At 40.0% G+C, this 20,369-nt stretch overlaps 1 protein-coding gene across 2 annotated transcripts in view; it reads left to right on the forward strand.

Moving 5' to 3' along the window:
- The window catches only part of col8a1a (collagen, type VIII, alpha 1a), a 41,133-nt gene extending 20,912 nt beyond the window's left edge, over nt 1-20,221 (forward strand). For both annotated transcript variants that reach the window (XM_006639181.3, XM_015364025.2), the window contains exons 2-3: nt 12,966-13,266; nt 15,931-20,221. In XM_006639181.3, coding sequence (XP_006639244.1) covers nt 12,969-13,266; nt 15,931-17,840 — 2,208 coding nt within the window. In that variant the 5' untranslated portion in view covers nt 12,966-12,968 and the 3' untranslated portion in view covers nt 17,841-20,221. The remainder of the gene's footprint in view (nt 1-12,965; nt 13,267-15,930) is intronic.
- Nucleotides 20,222-20,369: the final 148 nt, after the last annotated feature.

Below are 20,369 nucleotides of genomic sequence, written 5' to 3' on the forward strand. Positions count from 1 at the left end.
TGGACACTCCACACAAAGCTCTTTACAGGTAATGGGGACTCCCCTCCATCACCAGCAATGTGCAGCATCCGCCTGGATGATGCAACGGCAGCCATAGTGCACCAGAACGCTCACCACACACCAGCTATCAGTGGGGAGGAGAGCAGAGTAATGAAGCCGATTCATAGAGGGGGATTATTGGGAGGCCATGATTGGTGAGGGCCAATGGGAAATTTGGCCAGGACGCCGGGGTTACACCCCTACTTTTTTCGAGAAACGCCCTGGGATTTTTAATGATTTTTAATGAAAGTCAGAACCTCAGTTTTATGTCTCATCCGAAGGACGGCACCTGTTTACAGTATAGTGTCCCCATCATGGACCCACATGGACAGCAGGGTGAGTGCCCCCTGCTGGCCCCACTATGTTGAGATGGATTTCTGAGTGTAGTATTTTCTCAGCATGTTTTTGTTATTATTTTACTTTTATTAGAATTATATTGCTTACTCTTATAATTGGTATTAGTGTTATTGTTGGGAATACTTCTATAACACGTTCAGTGTGTTTTTCATGTTCAGCGTCAAGACTGAAGAGATAACCAGAACAACCACAGAATTTTTCTACATTTTATTCATAGCATGTGAGTGACTGTTAAGTAATTAATTTAAGATTTATTTTTCATGAATGAAATCTGCTCCTGCTGTAGTAAAATATAAATGCAAGTATTTAATACGTTAGTATTAGAGTCAGTATCTGCATGGCATTCAGTATTGTATATTACACAAAGCTGATCATAAGAAATTGTTAAGACCAGTTTATTCTTCATTAATTGTCAAAAGAATGGATAAGGATAAAAATCTTTGCTTTGGCCTTGATAATCAGAACCTTTTGATTGTTGATTTTGATTGATTGTCTTTTGATTAACTCGACTGCTTTTTGGTAATTTTCTAAAACGAAATGTTTACCTAATAAATTGGATAGCTCTATGCTTCTTCACCTGAAAAATTCCATTTTCTGCTTTACTAGTTTACAGTAGGTCTGAGAAAGATGAAAGCATATTTTTTTTGTAATCTCTCCTCCTGAAGTGCGGAAACTGCTGATCATATTTTCATGCTTTGTCAGTGATTGCATGTATGTATATTGCCAGCACTGGGTTCCTTTAATGTGCTGAACTGAAGTTCTAACCAGGAAAGGCTGGGAGACAGAGTGGAATTGTCTCACACTTTCACATCTGGAGTCAATGTTACATTGTGAGAATCACAGGCACGGTCAGTTTGGTGGTTTTGGCTTAATTAGAGGTGGATATTTTGTTGCACCACATGATTTCAATTTGGACTATCTACTTTTTTTTTTTTCTCAATGATCATATGGCATAGATTTGCCTAACCTTTGTATTCCTCTGTGGTGCTGTGTGTTGATATTCTGAATTCTTTCAGAACCCTTTCCTGAAAATAGTCATCAAAGATTAAACCATGTACATTTCTTACTATTACAATACAGACGACTTCACTTAATAATTTTCATTAGGCCCCCCCACCACCCCAGTCATTACACACTTGTTTGCAGTCATTCAAAACAAAACATGTCAGTGTCTATTTCCAAAAGCCAGATTAATTTCGGAAAGCCAGCAAACACAGAAAATGCATCATGATTGGTCTTTTTAAAGCAATTATGACAGAATAAGCAAAAAAGAGTGAGAGAACCATTATGGACTTGTGATAATAATAACATGGTATGCTTTGAAGTAAACAATGAAACTGCACAGTTAGAATTCAAAAGGTTTACAATTACAATGTGTTCATCTGACAGATCAGACCATAACGGAGTTTGATTTGCTTAAAAGGTTCTAAAGCTCTCCTCCCACTTCATTAAAACCCGTTCATCCATTATTAGACTGGCACATATTCTTGGTAAGGGTAATTCCAGATGTACAGTATAGACGCAAGGTGACCAAATGAACATGACTTCAGAAAGTAGGCACTAGGCCAAAATCCAAACGGGGAGAGACCAACAGAAGAGAATCCTCTAGTTTAAAAAACTAACCCAGCTCTTGGCTTCAGTGCTAACTGCCACACCACTGCGCCACCCTTCACCAAAGTCCTTTCTGGGGAAACACTTTTAAAACCGTTTTTTGAAATAATACACAAAAGCTGTTCAGCGAAGCTGTATTTCTATGCAGAAAGTATGTAAGCACGGACTTCAAAAGTGCAGATACAGGACCAAATCTCAGGCCAGCGAAGATGGCACAGGACTGTTATAATTGCCACAAATATGGGAAAAGTACAAGTGTATTAGAGGGGATCATTAATCATTATGACAGTTCTGGCCTACTGTAGATTAGGAATATAGCCAGCTTTTTAACTTACTCAACAAATGAAACAGATCGAGGAAAGACGAAAATGTCAAAATAAAAGCCACCCCCCCCAAAATAAAACTGCTTAATGTATGATCATACTCACCATAGTGGTAGAAAATGATAGGATATACTCCTTCAAATCATTTCAGTGTGTCAGTACATAAAGGAGTATTGAAAGGTCTAATTTCACATCTGGTTATCACCTACCTGTCTTCATGCGCAAGTCTTGAATTCAATACGCTACAGTATGCACTGTGGACAAAGGCTGGGGGAAATTGTGTCTTTTCTTGACTTGATATATTTGAATAAGATACCTGAACAACACTCATGATGATGTGAGCAAAGGTCAACTGGTTCAGAGAGGAAGGACCAAGTAAGCCATTTTTTTTTCCAAGATCACTTTATTGGCCATATACAATTTCTTGTATTAGGAATTCGTCTTTTCATGTACCCCAACTTGGTCTCCATGAGACACACGGACAGGGAGAGAAGCTGGGGGTCAGAGCTCAGGGTCAGCCACTTATACAGCACCCCTGGAGCATTTGGGGTTAAGGGCCTTGCTCAGGGGCCCAACGGAGTAGGATTCCTTTACTAGCCACAGGTTTTCAACCGACAACCTTCCAACCACAGGCGCAGATCCTTAGCCACAGTGGCACCGCTCCGCCCATTTAAGCAGTAAGGACCTTCAGGCTCCAACATTTGCAATTTTGGATTAATTTTGGATTAAAACTAGATGTTAGTGACATTAATCATATAAACTTATATAATTCTGGCAATGGTCCATTAAATTCATTTTCTTCTAGGTATTCTACAGGATATAGAATAGACTTCCAACTGGTAAGACCAGTTACCACAGAAGAAAGATGAAGCCCACAGGATGCTGTGTCAATATGAGTTATACATTCCTGCAGAATTAAATACAGCTTCACCTAGAATTGAAAGAGAATCAAAGTTTAACACATTCTATGCCAATATATTTGTTGGTTGTGGGTCAGATCAGCTCCACGTTCAAGCATATGTGTGTTAGTTTACATGCAAGGAAAGGTTTTAGGTTGAACAGATAATAACCAAGGTGCTGCTCTAATATGAAATAGTTATTAGTTAAAACAATCTGTTAGATTTCTGATATACTGTCAACACATTAGAAAAGTTACAAAAAAGGAAGACTATCTGACCCATCTAGCCCATTCAGTTGTTAGTAGCTAATTGATCTCTTCCAGTTGTTTCTTGAAAGAAGCCAGAGTATCAGCTACTGTACAACAACATGGCTGGGTATCCTGTTACAGACTCCCACACCAAAACATACATATAAATAAGACAATTTACAGTAGCTAAATTTGTTTATCCCCCATTTTCATAGTGACTGTGAGGTCCAAGTTTAATGTCATGCATTAAAGTGCCACAGACACAAGCTGCCGGAAGGGTGTCACAGTGCTATGGAATTGTCCTGTTTGAGTTTTGAATCTTATCGATGTTTGGCTTTTTTCCCATTGCCCACTCATGCATGGTTTCCTGCTTTGGAAATGCCTTGGTTTTAAAAAATCACTTTTTTGTTGCGGTTAGGGTGGATTACGGCATGGATGAGGCGATAATTTGTCAGCAATTGGAACCGCATTGAACCAGTAACAGCAATGACTCAGGCTGGGCCGCATGATCCACTCATTGCAGGTTCAAGCCTGCAGGTTCATGTCAGTAGCCCACTGTGACCACGTTTCCTCAAGTGGCAGCATGACCCTGCATGGGGGGAGGATTGGCATTACTCAAACAGCTAGACAATTAGATGAACTGATGAGTGAATGGATGGGTGGATTGCTGGAAGGATAGATAGGTAGAGCTTTCTTGGCTCTCCGTAGCTCGACGATGCTGCGACTGCTGGGATGCACGTGCTCCAGCTGGCCCTGAACTTCCTGGACGGGTGGGCATGGCCTGTAATGTGTTAAAAAAATAGTGGCTCAGAGGCAGTTCGATTGCAGGACTCTGGCCATGCATTCTCATTCTCCCCTACGTGTTGCTGAAAGGTTGGTAGTTGGTAGTTGTGAGAGGAGAGATGAAAACACACAGCTGATGATTCCAAGCTTATTAATAGTGTAATATGAACTATTATTAATAATAGTGTTAATAGTTTCAATAATTACATTATTTAAATTATATACATTATTTAATAATTTTATTGAGAACACTCTTTACATTACAGAACAAATCAACAGTATAAGAGTAAAAAAAACAATGAGACAGAAAAAAAGGCATTTTTGTATCAAAAGTCATGAAAAGCTAGCCTGAAGATACTTTAACAAAGACAGAGAATTCTTGGCATAGTAACTTTGTCTTTTATGAAAGCTACAAAGGTAATAGACATTTTGTCTTTGAAAGAATAATATGATTTAGGCATGCAATGCATGGATTGTAGTACTGTATGTATAGCTATTTCTGTGCTAAAATAACATTCTCAGAATATTTTGTAGCCATTTTGTGGTGTTAAAAATGCAAGTTTAATATGTTAAAAGTAATGGAGTATGACCACAGAAGGCTTACAAAAAATAAAGATAATTTGAACTGAATTCCAAATTCTCACAAATTTGTGTAAAGATGTGTTTCTGATTTCCAGCTGCAAAACTAAATAGACCTTTTATTTATTTGTGTATTCTTTGTCTAAAGCAAGCCCAACGCTTGCCTTTTGAATCCTTTAAAGGGTTATGGATAGCTTCATTAAATCACACATAAATCTTTTTTTTTCTTCCAGGCTTAACACATTACATTTAGACTACCGCTGTAGTATTTGACCAAGCTAGGATCTGTGTGGTTTTCTGATGTCGACTCTTTAAGAGGTGCCATACAATAGACAGCAGTCGCAGCTGTAATTGTTGCTGTCAAGTCTCTGGCAGATACTGCATAGCACAGCAATTACAAAACCTTATTACAAAATGGGAACTATTCGCAGTAACCAAAGTTTGAAGTTCAGTAGCTTGTCTGTAACAGAAAAATGTATGGTTGTTATAGATAGCTATCTAAATGTTACAAATTCTAATCTGAAATATTAGAATTTGAAGAATCCTAAATGAAGCCATATTTTTATTTATTTCACACAGACAATTTAGTATTGGACTAAATTCTCGTCAGTAATAAAACTAGTAATTCAACCAATGAACTGTGACTGAATGACAAGCAAGCACGTGCAACAACAAGTTAACTATTCCAAATTACTGTGATAGAGGGTGTTGTTTAGAAATAAATAATTCTAATGACAAGATAAAGTAATTTTGATTCTTTAGATTTGAGCTAGACACAAGCCATTTACAGAATTTATAGTTCCTTTGTGAAATGTGCAAGCACAGACAACTTACAAAACGGTTTACCGATAAAACCACGGATTTACAAAAATAAAAATACAGCATACAAAAATAAAAATATAGTATCTAAGTTTGGTTGATCATTTTACTTAAAAGTTAATTTTATTCTGTTCTGAATGCAATTCAATTATCCTGAAAGAACTGTGTTACTGAGATGGACTTTTCCATTCCCATAATTGTGCTATAACTTTAATTCTAGGACCTACCTCCTTGTGGTTATATTATTTTGTATGCTTTACAATGAAGGAAAATACACTTGTTATAAAAAATAAAGATAAAAATACTGTATATAGTACAAAATAAATATAGTGTAACTGGATTACGTTAAAAACAATATAATTTCAAAACGGCATTCGTAACACCGAATGTACAGATTTTTAATTAGACATACTGTACGTTTATATAAAAAACAGGTAACAGGTTTATTCCATGCTGAAGAAAAAAGAAAGTTAAACACAAGGTTTCAGCTGTGGAGCCTTCTTCAGGTGTGAAAGACAGGGTACACAGCAAAGATTAAACAGCACAGGAGAACAAAAGCTGGACAAGTGGAGGAGGAGGGAGAGGGGAGAGGCAGAGAGGCCACTCAGGAAGTGCAAAGTGGAGAGGGGTGGAGAAAGGTCTCCTAGTCTCCTTCCAGTTTCCACAACGTAGATAGCTGGGCATTTTTTTGCAAGAGATACAGTAAAAACATATTCGTATCTTATGCATACTAAGTAGCGCGGTCCCCTCTACAGGACAGCTTTGGTATTGCAACCTGTTAAAAACTAAAAAATGACAGCAGTATCTACAGGACAATTTGCGTATTCTGGCTTTAAAATATTTCTGAAGCACTTAATTCAAATCCTTGTTGAGTGAGCGGTCAAATAGTATTTAGTACACAATGTCTGTTACATTGTTAAATATGTTTTCATGGGTAATATTTGTAAAAGATAAACATATTTATAGTTCTGTAAACATACCTGTTCACTGACCCCAAACGGCTGAAATGATTGTGTCTCTGGCTGTTGACAAAGAGTCTGAACCATTCTTTCTCAGATACTTCAGTGCAATATTTTGAATATTCAAATGAAGACATAAATCGTACACCAAAATGGAAATATAACATTGCCCTGTTGCTATTATATAGTTATAGATGATAAAATATGTGCAATATATCTTTTAAAACTGAATCCATTTAGTGTCAGAAAGTCTGAGTTCCTTTCATCCATGTCTTAAAATATAAGTACATGGAATTCAAATAATATTTGCAGTTCTTGCAGACATACAGTATGAGCTTTCTAAATATTTTTTGTCCGGTGTCTACTGTATGTACAGGCTAGTTTCGTTTATAAAATATGAACTGAAGCAGTTTCAGAGTTTAGGCTTTGCCATTTACAGTACGTTGTATTTCATGCTCTCCTGCTAGGTGTTTTCAGAGACATGCTGTTGGTGTGGGTATTTAACAGGGTCTAGTTTGCCCTGAATGGACCCTTTCACCTCCTGCTGTTGAATGTTACATTCTTCTGAAAAATACAGCCAAGCGAACAAAGAAGGCGAGAGCCAAATATAATATCCCAGACGACTGAGGAAGGATAGGAACAACAGTGCAGAGTGCACTACAGTACCTAGAAATTTAAAAAGGTAGAAAGATGAACAGATGAGAGGAAAACTGATGTAGCCAGAGGGGAAAAAACTCTGTGAATTTTCTTGAGGCAGCAATGACACTAACGTCCAGCACTGTTAATATCCATCTGGAGGTGGCAATGCAAGATTTATTTTAAAATGTACCCAGGTTTAAGCATCAAATTCATTTCATATTTTTGGGGTGGGATAACAGCAGTCATTTCAGCATTCCAGATTGTCTCTCAAATTCTAGAAATACGAGTGGGTTTACAACACTAAGCACGCTTCCCATATTGTCTTTTGTTTCTCAGTGTGTGAGAGAATGAAATGAGCCTGTCAATGATGCAAAACAAATATGTAGGGAAGGCTGACATGGATGTTAGCAGGTGTAAAATATTTCTTGACACTAGAAAAATCCCCCATAATCCTTCCTTAACATTAAGAGAAAAAAAGATGAAAATATGTTTTTTGTCACATTTCCTGGACATCCAGGAATGTTTTTAGTTTACTTCTCAAACAGTATAATTTTTTAATTAACTGCAAAATATTAATACTTCTAATCAGGTTCAAAATGGTTTATAATGTAGGGAATTGAACCTATAATAAAGTGAATCATGTATTACATGTATTATTTTACTTTTATTTATCAACTATAAAAGACCTTATAAAAATCTATATCCATTATTTAGTTAAATTTCAAATAATTTGGACTGACCTCTGAGATTTAAATGTTACTCATCAACCACGTAGGTTTTTCTAAACAAAAAGGATGCGTTTTCATACACTAATTTTGGGCTGCATTTTCAAAACTGAAATTTATGCTGATGTTGTTAAAACCAGAAAATCAAAACTAGTTCTATGTGAAAAATAGAGACATAGAGACATAGAAACAGATGAAAACTTCCAGAGGTGTATGAACACTTGCAACTATCAAATAACCATCAGGGAGACTATAAATTAAATTCCAAAGTCAATGACTTTAACAGTGTATCAGTCGATGTTGCCAGAAGTTCATGTGTCCACAGTGTCCTTAGTCTGGATTAATTTCCTTACTGCTTCTATTAAGATCATTGCAGCTTTCTTCCTTTCTGCTAAATTCATAAATGCACGAAAATGCAAGAACGTCTATAAATCTACCCATGTGCTTTAGCAGTAGCTCTATGCTGTATACTGTATGTCACCTCCTGTAGTTACAGTCGTAATTCAACTTGAACTCTTATTGTTGGGGTTTTGTGCAAAGGTAATGATGGCCCTAAAACAGCACATAAGCACCTGAAGTCCTGCAGAAACCACTAAAAGATCATCCATTGAAGCACAGCAAATATGGAGAAGATACCTTTTTGTATTTACAAGAGGCGTTCTGGTCCAAGCAGTTTAACTTTTTTATTGATGAGAACCTCAATTCAGGACTTTGTCTAACTCTTCATTTATGTGATGTGGAGAAGAAATGGATTGAAGTTGTATGTGGCCCAGTGGAGGGAACCACAGCCTGTGGTGAGGACGAGGCCGACAGGACCCCCCTCTCTTCACGAGGAATGAGCCAGGGAGCCGCTGAGAGGGTGAAGATGGGGGGAGGGAGAGAGTGCAAGAAAGGAGTGCAAATTGGGGGAGGATTTATGGAAGAGATATTATTGTGTTGGAAAGCAGAGGGGGGGAGTAGATTGCTAATTTGGGCTTCTCCCGAACTTCTGTTTAAAATCATTATCTTGTGTGGCCTGTACCAGGACCCAACCACTTTAATGTGCCAAATAAAATTCTGAAAACCTTCAAGACAGCCATTAAATTAGATTCTAGTCTAATACCTTAAATGACGTCTATAATTACTTTGTGGTGCTTTCAAGCAAATTAACATGAGAACAGTCACGGTATGCGGATACAAACTGGAATACAGAACTTTGTTAGGATAGTGATTTTGATCCATTATATGCAGCAAAACTATGAATCCCTATCTTGGATGGTGGTACTGTTTTGGTATATCTAGCAACAGAGAAAAATGAGCAGAAATCAGAAATGGAATTAGCATTTTGTCCGTTTAAATACAGTATTAAAAGAAAGCTTATTTGAAGCTGCAATGTGCAGTACATTATTTTTTCAATAAACAATCTTAAGATAAATACTGTAAGGATAAATATGTTTATAGGCACAATGTTTGCTTGCAGATTTTGTTAATATTAGTATAAAATCATAATCGTGTTCAAAATTATCATCATATGCTTGATGAAAGGATCAAGAATGTTCAAATTTATTTTTCTAGTTTAATTATTTCTGAGAGGGGATTGAGAGGTAAAACTAAACCAAATTACAACATTAGGTACAGTAGTAATAGCTAGGCTTCTGAACTCATAACCAGAAAGCTGATGATTCAAATTTGTTGTACTCTCGAGCAAAGTACTTCATTTGGATTGCCACAGTAGAATTGTCTGTTGTATAAATGGGTAAAAATCTAAATCACTTTGGAAAAAAGCACACACCAATTCACTTAATAATAATTGCAGAAAAGCTTTGATTTGATTTTACTGGGTGGGATTTTTTGGAATGTCTGGTGTGCTGGACATGTCCATTCAGCTGCTGTATATGCAGAATCTTTTCTATACTGTCTTTTCAAAGAATTATTAAGGAAACATGATAAACATTGTAATAGAAGCTCTCTGCAATGAAAACCTGGTATTATGTTTTTAAAAATAACTCATTATCCAATTTTAAAAACATGTCTGTTTTGACTGATGCGACGTAAATAAGTATATCACGCAAAATACAACATAGCTCATAGTCCATTTGACAAAATACAGACATCCCCTAACACCAGCATTGAACAGTCTGATGGTAATGTGAAAAAATTAATAATTTGTAATAGATGCCCATCTGAAATCAATTAATTAGCATGTTCACTGATGCTTAGAACTGCAGTGTCCAAAGTCGTTCCCACAAGAGGGGCACAAAGACACTAGGCTCTAATTTCTTAACCTGCAACATCTGGTAATTACACTAGCTCAGTCTCGAAGCCTCCATTATTGAACAGAACAGATAGTGACCTTCTTCGGGAATGAGATCTGGCATCTCAGGCTGACTTTTCTTCTGTACTGTAATTTAAAACCTCCTCAAAACAAAATATTTTTATTAAAGTAGAAAACTAGTGTCCTTGAGAGAGTGCTCAACTATCCAAGTCTGCAGTTTTTGGCTGGAGTGTTGAAACGATACCCTGGATGCATATTTGCGAAAAGTAAAATTAATCTTCATTTATTGCAAGGTCATTTACATAAATCACACTTTTATTGGTACCCTTGAACAGTATGATATCAAATATTTAAAGCTACAGTGGTAGATCTTTCATTTGATCTTTTTAAAAGAACATTTTGACTCAAGGATTAAATCCAATAAAACTTGTGATTATCAAAGATCCAAAACATTTTCTAACCCCTTCTTCCAATTCAGAGCCGCGGGGGAGCCAGAGCCTATCCCAGCAAGTATCAGGAGTAGGGCAGGACACACCATGGGTGGGTAGACAGACACAAATACACACTCACACCAGGGACAATTTTCCCAGAAGCCAATACCAGTATGTCTTTGGATTGTGGGAGGAAACCCACATGAACACTGGGAGAACATACGAACTCCACACAGAACTCCCAGAAACACCCAGAGCCCCAACGCTTCTTTTGACTTTGGCCTACAGTATATGCACTATATAATTAGAATTCTGGGGTATTATTTAAAGGGATATCTTTGAGAGGAAATTGGTACAAACGTTTTATTCACTGCAGTACTAAACCCAAACAATTATTATGTGTTTAGAAGTCATACTGTTTAAAAAAAATGATTGCTGATACAATATACATTGACTAGGCACTATTTCAGTTATCTACTGTGCAATTCACGGCCTATGAAAGATTATGAAAAAATATAACAGTGAGTAGTCATTAATATAAGGGAAAGTTCTGGCATGATGTGTTATTACAGTGCCCTCTGCTGGTTTGGGGCGGTGGTGCACAAAACAACTGGAAATGTACGTCAGGCCAAATAGTCATATTTGGATCGCTCAAACTGTATTTTAAAATATCTCTAATATTTAGTGATATATCAGAATAATTCCTATTTAATTTCAGAATCTTTAAGCTTCCCAGTCATCACGTTTAAGCCAATGAACTGGCTTCTTTCAAGAAACAGTTGTAAGAGATCCTTGGATCAAGTAGCTACGAACTACCGAACAGGGTCAATGTTACTACCATACTTGTAAAACATTTTGAGAGATCACATTTAACATAATTTAAAGGTAGATTTTCAGGCTCACTAAAACATGCAGTGTCAAAATCCATATGTCTTAGAAGTCGAGCGAACTAATTTAAAACCAACATAAATTTAGGATTACTCATTCGTTTACACTTTAAAATGATCTTGTGATTAAATATTCAATAATTCAACTTTTTCAGATAAACTATTGACCGATACTGTACGAATTAATAATGACCTGTATTATGGTACAGTGTCCACTGCAAATACCTCATGAGACATGGGCTATGAAGAAGCTTTACAAAGCCTTCTGAACAATTACAGTATATGTGAAAGTGAAAGGGCGAAGTTTTATACTATGGTATAACGGTATAACCCATGACACACACACACAAAAAAGACCTAGGAAGTCTACAAGTTGAGCGAGCAGGATTTTCTGGAGTCAGAATAATTGAGTGCCCCTTTTTGTGTTCATTTACTGAGGAAAGGTCCTTTATAGTGAAAAATGTAGAGAGCTATTGTCATTTTCGCCGGCCGATGGAAGTTGGTTTATGTGCAGCCAGTGATGAACTGACTTGTGAGACCACAAACACAGGGCAGTTCCTGTGCGGACACGCTGCTCTCCTCTGCTGCTTGATCTCGTCGGCCGATGAAATGGTTTTTGTTTTTTTTTCGGTCGTTGCAGCCTTTCACATACACGCACAGTATATGTATATACAGTACGTTTACGCAAGACCGTGAGAAGTTATTGCGAGAGTGAATATTGTAATGCATACGGCCGACAGGCACTGCGTAAGAGCCGGCTTACCAGAGCGGTGACGTCACCGCCGTTCCCTGTAATAGCACCGGGCTGGGTCCCTGTTGATCGACGCGGGAGTCCTGGGTTCGAGCCCCCGACGGTGCGGGGCCGACCTGTGTAGGCAGCAGGCGAGGGCGCCCACCTGAACCCCGTAGCGTTACAAGATGTTAAGAACGTAAAACAGTTTTTCCAAGTTACTTCCCAGAAGTCAGTTCGTGGAAGACTTCGTATCATGGTCCTTAATAGGTGACTATATTGTCACTTTTTTTAATGAGGTTAAGCATGTCGCGTAACATTACAAGAAAAATCTTTTTTTAAATTCAAAATACATTATACACTGGATTTACTGCCATGTTTCTCTCTTTATTTTGGCATACAGTTGTGCGATGGACAATGTTCTTTTAGATATTTTGATATCATGTACATGGGCTGATGGTGATTAGTGAACATGTTATGTAACATCATGTCATCAAAAAGATTGCTGTGCGAACATCATGACAGGGGCTGTTCTATGTACACCTCCGCCTCTACCTATCGCAGTTTGAAACCGGTAAACATGAAGGGTAATTGGTGGCAGATTCACTAGTACTTGTGTACCTGTTGAAGTCTCTGTCAAGGGCTAGAGAAATTCCTGACAATGTCTGTTTACTCTCCCCAGGTCATGGCTGTACCAGTGCTCCCTTCACAGCTCCTGGCTGTAGTTCTTCACCTGGCTCTGCTCCGCTCTGCCCACTCCGGAGCTTATTATGGGCTAAAGCAGTTGCCCCAGCAGCACCAGCCCCTGCAGCAGTTACCCCACATCCCCCTGGGGAAAGAAGGCATTCCCATGCAACACCTGGGGAAGGAAATGCCCCACATGCAGTATGGGAAGGAAATTCCCATGATGCCCCAGTACAGGAAGGAAATCCCCCAGATACCCATGCATTTTGGGAAGGAGCTACCAAGAAAAGAAAGCAAAGGTAAGCAGGAAAACGCTGCACAGCAAACCTGTTTCACTACTGTATTACAGTAGGATGAACTACAGAGGAATTCAATGCAAATCTAGAGGTTATGCTTTGAATGCAACATGTGTCAAACATTTATGAAAAGGGAAATACAAGTCCAGATGATTAAAGGAAAGGACTGAAGGACAAGAAAGGTTATAACTATTATCAGCAGCCATATCACCATGCAATTCACAACTGGCAACCCACTGAGTGTGGCCAGCAGAGGGCGCTCACCCTGTGGTCTATGTGAGTCCTAATGCCCCAGAATAGTGACAGGGACAATATAATGTAAAAGGCATCATCCTTTGGTTGAGAAGTAAAACCGAGGTCCTGACTCTCTGTGGTCATTAAAAATCCCAGGGTGTTTCTTGAAAAGTGTATTGTTGTTATCCTGGTGTCCTGGCCTTTACCAATCATTGCCTCCTGATCCCTATTTATGAACTGGCTTCATCACTCTGCTCTCCTCCCCACTGATAGCTGGTGTGTGGTGAGAGTACTGGTGCACTATGGCTGCTCATCCAGGTGGGGCTGGACACTGTTCGTGGTGGAGGGGAGTCCCCATTACCTGTAAAGTGCTTTGAGTGGAGTGTCCAGAAAAGCGCTATACAAGTGTAAGGGATTATTATTATTATTATTATTATTATTATTATTATTATTATTATTATTATTATTATTAGATATAAGAAATATATCTTTCTATATACTGTATACTCTATTTATACAGTATCCATCACGGTTACATGTTTTGTTAATATTCAGGCTGGAAAGAGAAATTGTTTGAGAGAAGAAAACACCAATTTCATGCCACATAACTTTCAGGATGACACCCAGGATTCAGATGTGTTTAATGGGTGCTTAAGTATAGAGAGGTTTGGCCTAGGCAGCTTGGCTGAGGGCCTGCCCCCTGTCCACAGGACGGGGAGGCTGGGACCCCCCTGCACTGTGAGGATGAAGATGGGGGGGAGTTGGGAATGTGTAAAGCCTCAGTTTTGTCTGATATAAATGTACTGTAGCTCCAAGAAATAGCTTGGGAAATGTATAAGATTAAGAACAATCGGCGTGCGACTGGCCTGATTGTCATCATCCCTCTTGAACTTCAGTTAAGGCATTCGATTCATTGTAAATCCAGGAAAGGTCTGTTGTGTTCACTACCAAGATCGTATACTCCTCCTACCACTTCAGTACTTTGCAGCTCAACTTTGCATCCCATTTCCAGCTCTCCTGACTAACGAGTGTTCAATGAATGAGCGAAGCACTCTCAGCACAAAGACATTTTGGGAGGTGCTAAAACAGAAAGTAATATTAAAGAAGGAATCAAGGGAAATTCAGAATCTGTGAAGGAGATGTACGTATCGCTCTTATACCACCAAGCTTCAGAGTTGACATATTTAAAGTGATTGTAATTTTTGATTAAACAGTTTCACTCCTCAATAAGGAACTGGAGACGTACAGTATCTCCAGCTGTATTTCCTTTGTTGCCTGAAACCCAAAGTATACAAAAACCATAAACAATGGTGTTTCACCTACGTACATTAAAAAAATGGAAACCATGTTTCTTCATACAGTGGTGGAAAGCATCACAAAAAACACTTGCTCTGTGACAAAAATCACATTTTTCAAATGACAAACCAAGCCATCATACAGAAGGAATTCACAGTGACCTGAGAAGAAACCAGCAGTGCTTTTAGAGCTATGATCTCAATTATCAGAAAGAAAAATCTGCTGATCTTGACAATAAAAATTGAGCTTCCTTGAGAAAAAGTTCATGTGTAAAGCTAAAACCAATAAGAATACAAAATCAAGAACACCCTGGGATTTTTGATGACCACAAAGAGTCAGGACCTCAATTTTACTTTTTATCTGAAAGACAACACCTTTTTACAGTATAGTGTCCCCATCACTATACTGGAGCATTAGGACCCACACAAGTGTTAAGGTGTGTCAAAGAAAACTCTTAATCAGCACTTAATTATTGCTGTATCCACCTTCAAAGTTGCTGGTAAATACTTTACCTTAAAATTAGCTAGCAGTGTTTATGCAATAGACCAGCTAACACCTCAATTATTTGTCATATGGAAGGTGAAGAATGTATGAATATCAGTAAGCCAAACCTGAATTATAAAGCATTTAAGGAATTAAAAGCCTGGTTAAAACTTATAAAGAAATAACAGATTAAATCGTGAGAACAAATCAAATCAATATACAGTAAAGTTTTGTCTTGCGTCAAGATATAAGATAAAGGTAGTCTTGAACTCGTGGTTTGAACATTTCAAAACAACAGCCAGTAGGACAGGTGAGTCAAACATAAGGGCCTGCATCTGGCCTGACAAATTAATTTGTTTGTCCCACATAGCAGTTACAATCAGAGTCATCATTATTTGTATTTTAAAAGGATATATGTTGCTGTAAATACCATAAAACCTACAAATAAATAGTAATATGTAATGATTATGCCTAGTGTTTTTGATCATTTATGGTTTGGATGGCCTGCTTGGAGTACATTTAAATATAATCTGGCCCACCTTAGGGTGTGTTTGACCTTACTGGGAGCAGTGCAGATCCTTCGCCGTGCGTGATCGTGGATCTGAAGGGAAGGAGGCACGAAAACGCGCTGTTGCATTATTTTCTTTTCCGCAGAAATGCTGCAGAAGGGTGAGAGAGGTGCCCCAGGAGATGTGGGACCACGGGGCCCTCCAGGTCCTCAGGGCCCCCCAGGACTGCCGGGCCATGGCTTGCCAGGACTCCCAGGGAAGCCCGGCCCCCCGGGTCCTCCAGGATATCCAGGGATGGGCAAGCCCGGCATGCCGGGAATGCCAGGAAAACCAGGAGGAATAGGCCTTCCCGGCCCGAAGGGTGAGCCTGGTCAAGGTGGAGCCGAGGGGCTGATGGGGATGCCGGGACCCCAGGGGCTTCCCGGCCCACCAGGTTTGCCCGGCGTTGGGAAAGCAGGTGGGCAGGGTCTGCCAGGACAGCCGGGGCTCAGGGGTGAGCCGGGGCTCAAGGGGCCACCAGGCCAAGCGGGACTACAGGGACTCAAGGGCGACAAAGGGATTGGTCTGCCTGGACTGCCAGGTTTGAAGGGCCCAGCTGGGCCACCAGGCCAACCGGGGCCAATAGGTCTCCCTGGAGTAGGGAAACCCGGGCTCAATGGGCTCCCTGGGGCCCCAGGAGGACAAGGAAAACCAGGCCCCCCCGGGGAGCCAGGTGTACAAGGGCCACCCGGGCAAGGTGGACAGCCAGGACCTGCTGGCTTACCAGGAGCCGGTAACCCGGGCCATGACGGATTACCTGGCCGGCCAGGGATTCCCGGGGGGAAAGGGGAGCCGGGCCCTCCTGGTTTGCCGGGGGCTCCTGGGCTACCCGGGTTTGGCAAGCCAGGATTTCCTGGCCCAAAAGGTGACCGCGGGTTAGATGGCTTAGCTGGTCCTCTGGGGCCCAAAGGAGAAAAAGGCCATGCAGGACTCCCCGGGGTGGTGGGTCCCCCGGGGGCAATCGGCCCACCTGGTTTGCCTGGTCCCATGGGTCCACCGGGAGGTATTGGCTTCCCGGGTCTGAAAGGGGAAGAAGGTGCGGGGGGTCCTCAGGGGCAAATGGGTCCCAAAGGTGAACCGGGCCCTGCGGGACTTCCAGGCCAGCCCGGATTTCCGGGAGAGGCCGGCCAGCCGGGTCCCAGAGGGTTACCGGGGCCTATGGGGCCTAAGGGGGAAATTGGCCACAAAGGCTTGCCAGGCCTTCCAGGTGTCCCTGGCTTGCCTGGGGTGAAGGGGGAGGCGGGGCTGCCGGGAGAGCAAGGCCAACAGGGCCCCAAGGGTATCCCTGGAATAATGGGCCCTGGTGGTCCTCTGGGCCCTCCAGGGCTACCGGGATCAAAAGGAGAGATGGGGCCGCCTGGTCTGCCGGGCATTCCCGGGGTAGGAAGGCCAGGGCCCCCAGGACCTGCTGGGCCGCAGGGGAAGCCAGGAGCCTACGGGCCTCCAGGACAACCTGGGCAGCCTGGGCAGCCCGGTCCCCCAGGTCCACCTGGTCCCCCGGCACAGCCCCCAGGCGTCGGCCAGATAATGGGCCCAGGCTTGGATGGTGTGAAGACCCCCCCAGGGGGGTACAAAAAGGGGAAACACGGGGAGGTCATGGGTGGAAATGGGGGCCTCCTGGAGATGCCAGCGTTCACAGCCGAGCTCACGACACCATTCCCGCCCGTAGGATCCCCAGTGAAGTTCGATAAAATCCTTTACAATGGCCGACTCAGTTACAACCCCCAGACAGGCTTCTTTACCTGTGATATTCCTGGAATTTACTACTTTGCGTATCATATCCACTGCAAAGGTGCCAATGTTTGGGTGGCACTTTACAGGAACAGTGAACCAGTTATGTACACGTACGATGAGTATAAAAAGGGCTTCCTTGATCAAGCCTCAGGAAGTGCTGTTCTCCCTCTTCAACCAGGAGATAAAGTGTATATTCAGCTGCCTTCAGAGCAAGCAGCAGGACTCTATGCTGGCCAATACGTTCACTCATCTTTCTCTGGGTACTTATTGTATCCAATGTAAAAAAAATGTACACATTCATGCATTTTTTTAAGTAACTTGTTTTTATACTGTTGAAAGCTACGGTGACAAGTGCACAGTTTGGACCGGCTCTTGCAATGTAAAAGTACAAGTGTGAGTTCAAAGGTTCATGTATGCGAAGTGTCTTATAATCATGCTACTGGGTACGTATTTGCAATATCTCAAACTTGTTCCCCTCCCAAAATAAATAAAAATAAACGTGAAATATTATCATGAAAGCTATATTATAGGTTGAGTTCACACGTTATAAAAAAAAACAGCCACATCTTATGTGGATTTCATGTCATTCCTAATCCCGGTGTTTAGTCATCTTCAGCGTACAAATAAATCAGTAAAAATTATTCTTGAAGTGTTTTGGGAAAATCACAGATTGCACTGTCGTGCAATTACCAGCATATGTTTCTGTGTTAAATTGGCAGCTGCACTCAGAAAAGATTGTAATGAAAAAATGTGAAATGAAAAATTGCAAAACTGTTTTTTTTTTAGATAGTAACGTACAAGAAACAATGTTTTGCGAAAGTTCTAGGATTAGTTTATAAGAGACCATTGAAATAGAAGACATAGCTATCAATAGAGAGGTACCTTATGTGGTACGCATAATGAATAAACGAAAATCTGCTAATTATTTATTTAAAATAGTTTTAAAAGACTTTCAAAAAATGGTAATCATAAGCAAGAACATTTAAAGTTTCAATACAGGGTACAGGTGAATGTTTTCTTTAAAATAGGAGAGACTATTTACAAATCGGAGAGGCGTAAATGCGAAGTGAACTACGTACAGGACAAAGGTGAGCTATTGAAATGATGAAACGATGATTTGGCTTAATGAAAATGGAGAGTAACGGGATATCTAAAATATACCTAAGATCCCAGAAGCAGATAGACATGCCTGGTTTTTTCAAGAGCTCAGGTGAAGGAGCCATTTCATAGTGCAGAATAGATGAGAATCTTAATTTATGCCGGCAAGCGCCATCTGTGATTTTATTTGCAGAAGTAAAAACATGTGTCTATACCGGGTCTCTCTCAGTCTTCCCATCTCAATGTATTATCTCTAGGGTCAAAGCTACAGTAAGTGGTGTGCATCTCGTGGTCTGGTGCTGCTTGGCGGTAGTTAGTTACTGTCTTAAGACACCCATACTTATTTTTGGCAACTGTGTTCAGAAAGGCACATTGAGGACACAATTTTACATTTACATTAAATATACAATAACATTTCAAATTTCAAATATTTCAAATTTCAAATATTTTGTCTTATTTTATAATAAGACATAATGTATTATACACATACAACACTTTTTTTTTACTCATTGTAGAAATACTTTCTCAATACTGGATTAAAATAACCCACTATCAAAATGATAAAAACGTAGCCATAATTGCACACTGTATTTATTTCATACTAGTCCTGTTGATTTTTTGCCAAATTTTCAATTGCACTATTTTTTTCACATATAAAAGGTATCAGCTTAAAGCAGAGGAAACTTCCATAATTCCTCGGCACTGTAATTCGACTGAATATTCAGTGTTTCTGTTTCACGGTATAGTAATGTTTGAGGAAATGAATTAATAAAATCATCCTATCCCATTATGCATGAAAAAGAACTCTCTTTCACTCTTTGTCCTCAATGATCCAAGATAAATAATAAAAGCTTTCAATTAGCTGGGAATTCAGACGGAACTTTGCTAGGGATTTAGACATTCCCTAGTACCTCTAACAAGAATTCCTATGAGGGAAATCACAACAGAGTTTAGAAGTAATCATTTCCTCGGAATTACACTGTTCTGCAGTTCACGACCATACCAAAACCAGCTACCTATTTCTGATTATAAATGAACCCCTTTGGTATGGACCAAGATGGCATAAATACAAAAGGCTACCTACACCAAGTTACATACTGGCATGTGCTGACTGCTGTTGTCAGGAAGGTGTGGAAGTAATGGTGGACAGATATTACTGGGTGTGATGGGAGTGATGCTGGACTGGTAACGCAGAGATCAGAGTGTATGGGGGAGGGGTGGGTTAGGTCATGTTAGGGGAGGGGTTGTTTTACTGTGCCTAGAGCAACAGAAAGGGGGAATAATTTTTACAGTGATACGAAACAATCCAATATTCTAATGAAAGCCGCTAGATCTGAAATGGATTTGTTTCAGCTTTTGTCTCTGTAATTTATTTGTTTGACTACTGATTGCCTAAATTTGTATATGAGCATAAAGGCAGATGGGCCTCATGAAGAAAAAAATAACCATGTATAAATTCTTTTTTTTGTCTGACAATGGTGCTAATCACATAACCAAGTGGAAAACTAAGTTTAATGTTTGTTTCTTGTTTTGTTTTTTTTTTAATAAAGGTGAATTAAAATGAATGATGTGCATTTTTTGTTTTCTTTCGGTCTTTCATTTCTGTGAGAACAGTATGTACCATAACAACAAGGGAGACTCTTGTTGAAAAGTCATAAAACTAGAAGCAGAATACAAGGAAAGAAGTGCACTTAACTTTGGAATTCATTAATT

The sequence above is a fragment of the Lepisosteus oculatus genome, chromosome 15 (genome assembly GCF_040954835.1).
Source record: "Lepisosteus oculatus isolate fLepOcu1 chromosome 15, fLepOcu1.hap2, whole genome shotgun sequence".
NCBI lineage: Eukaryota > Metazoa > Chordata > Actinopteri > Semionotiformes > Lepisosteidae > Lepisosteus > Lepisosteus oculatus.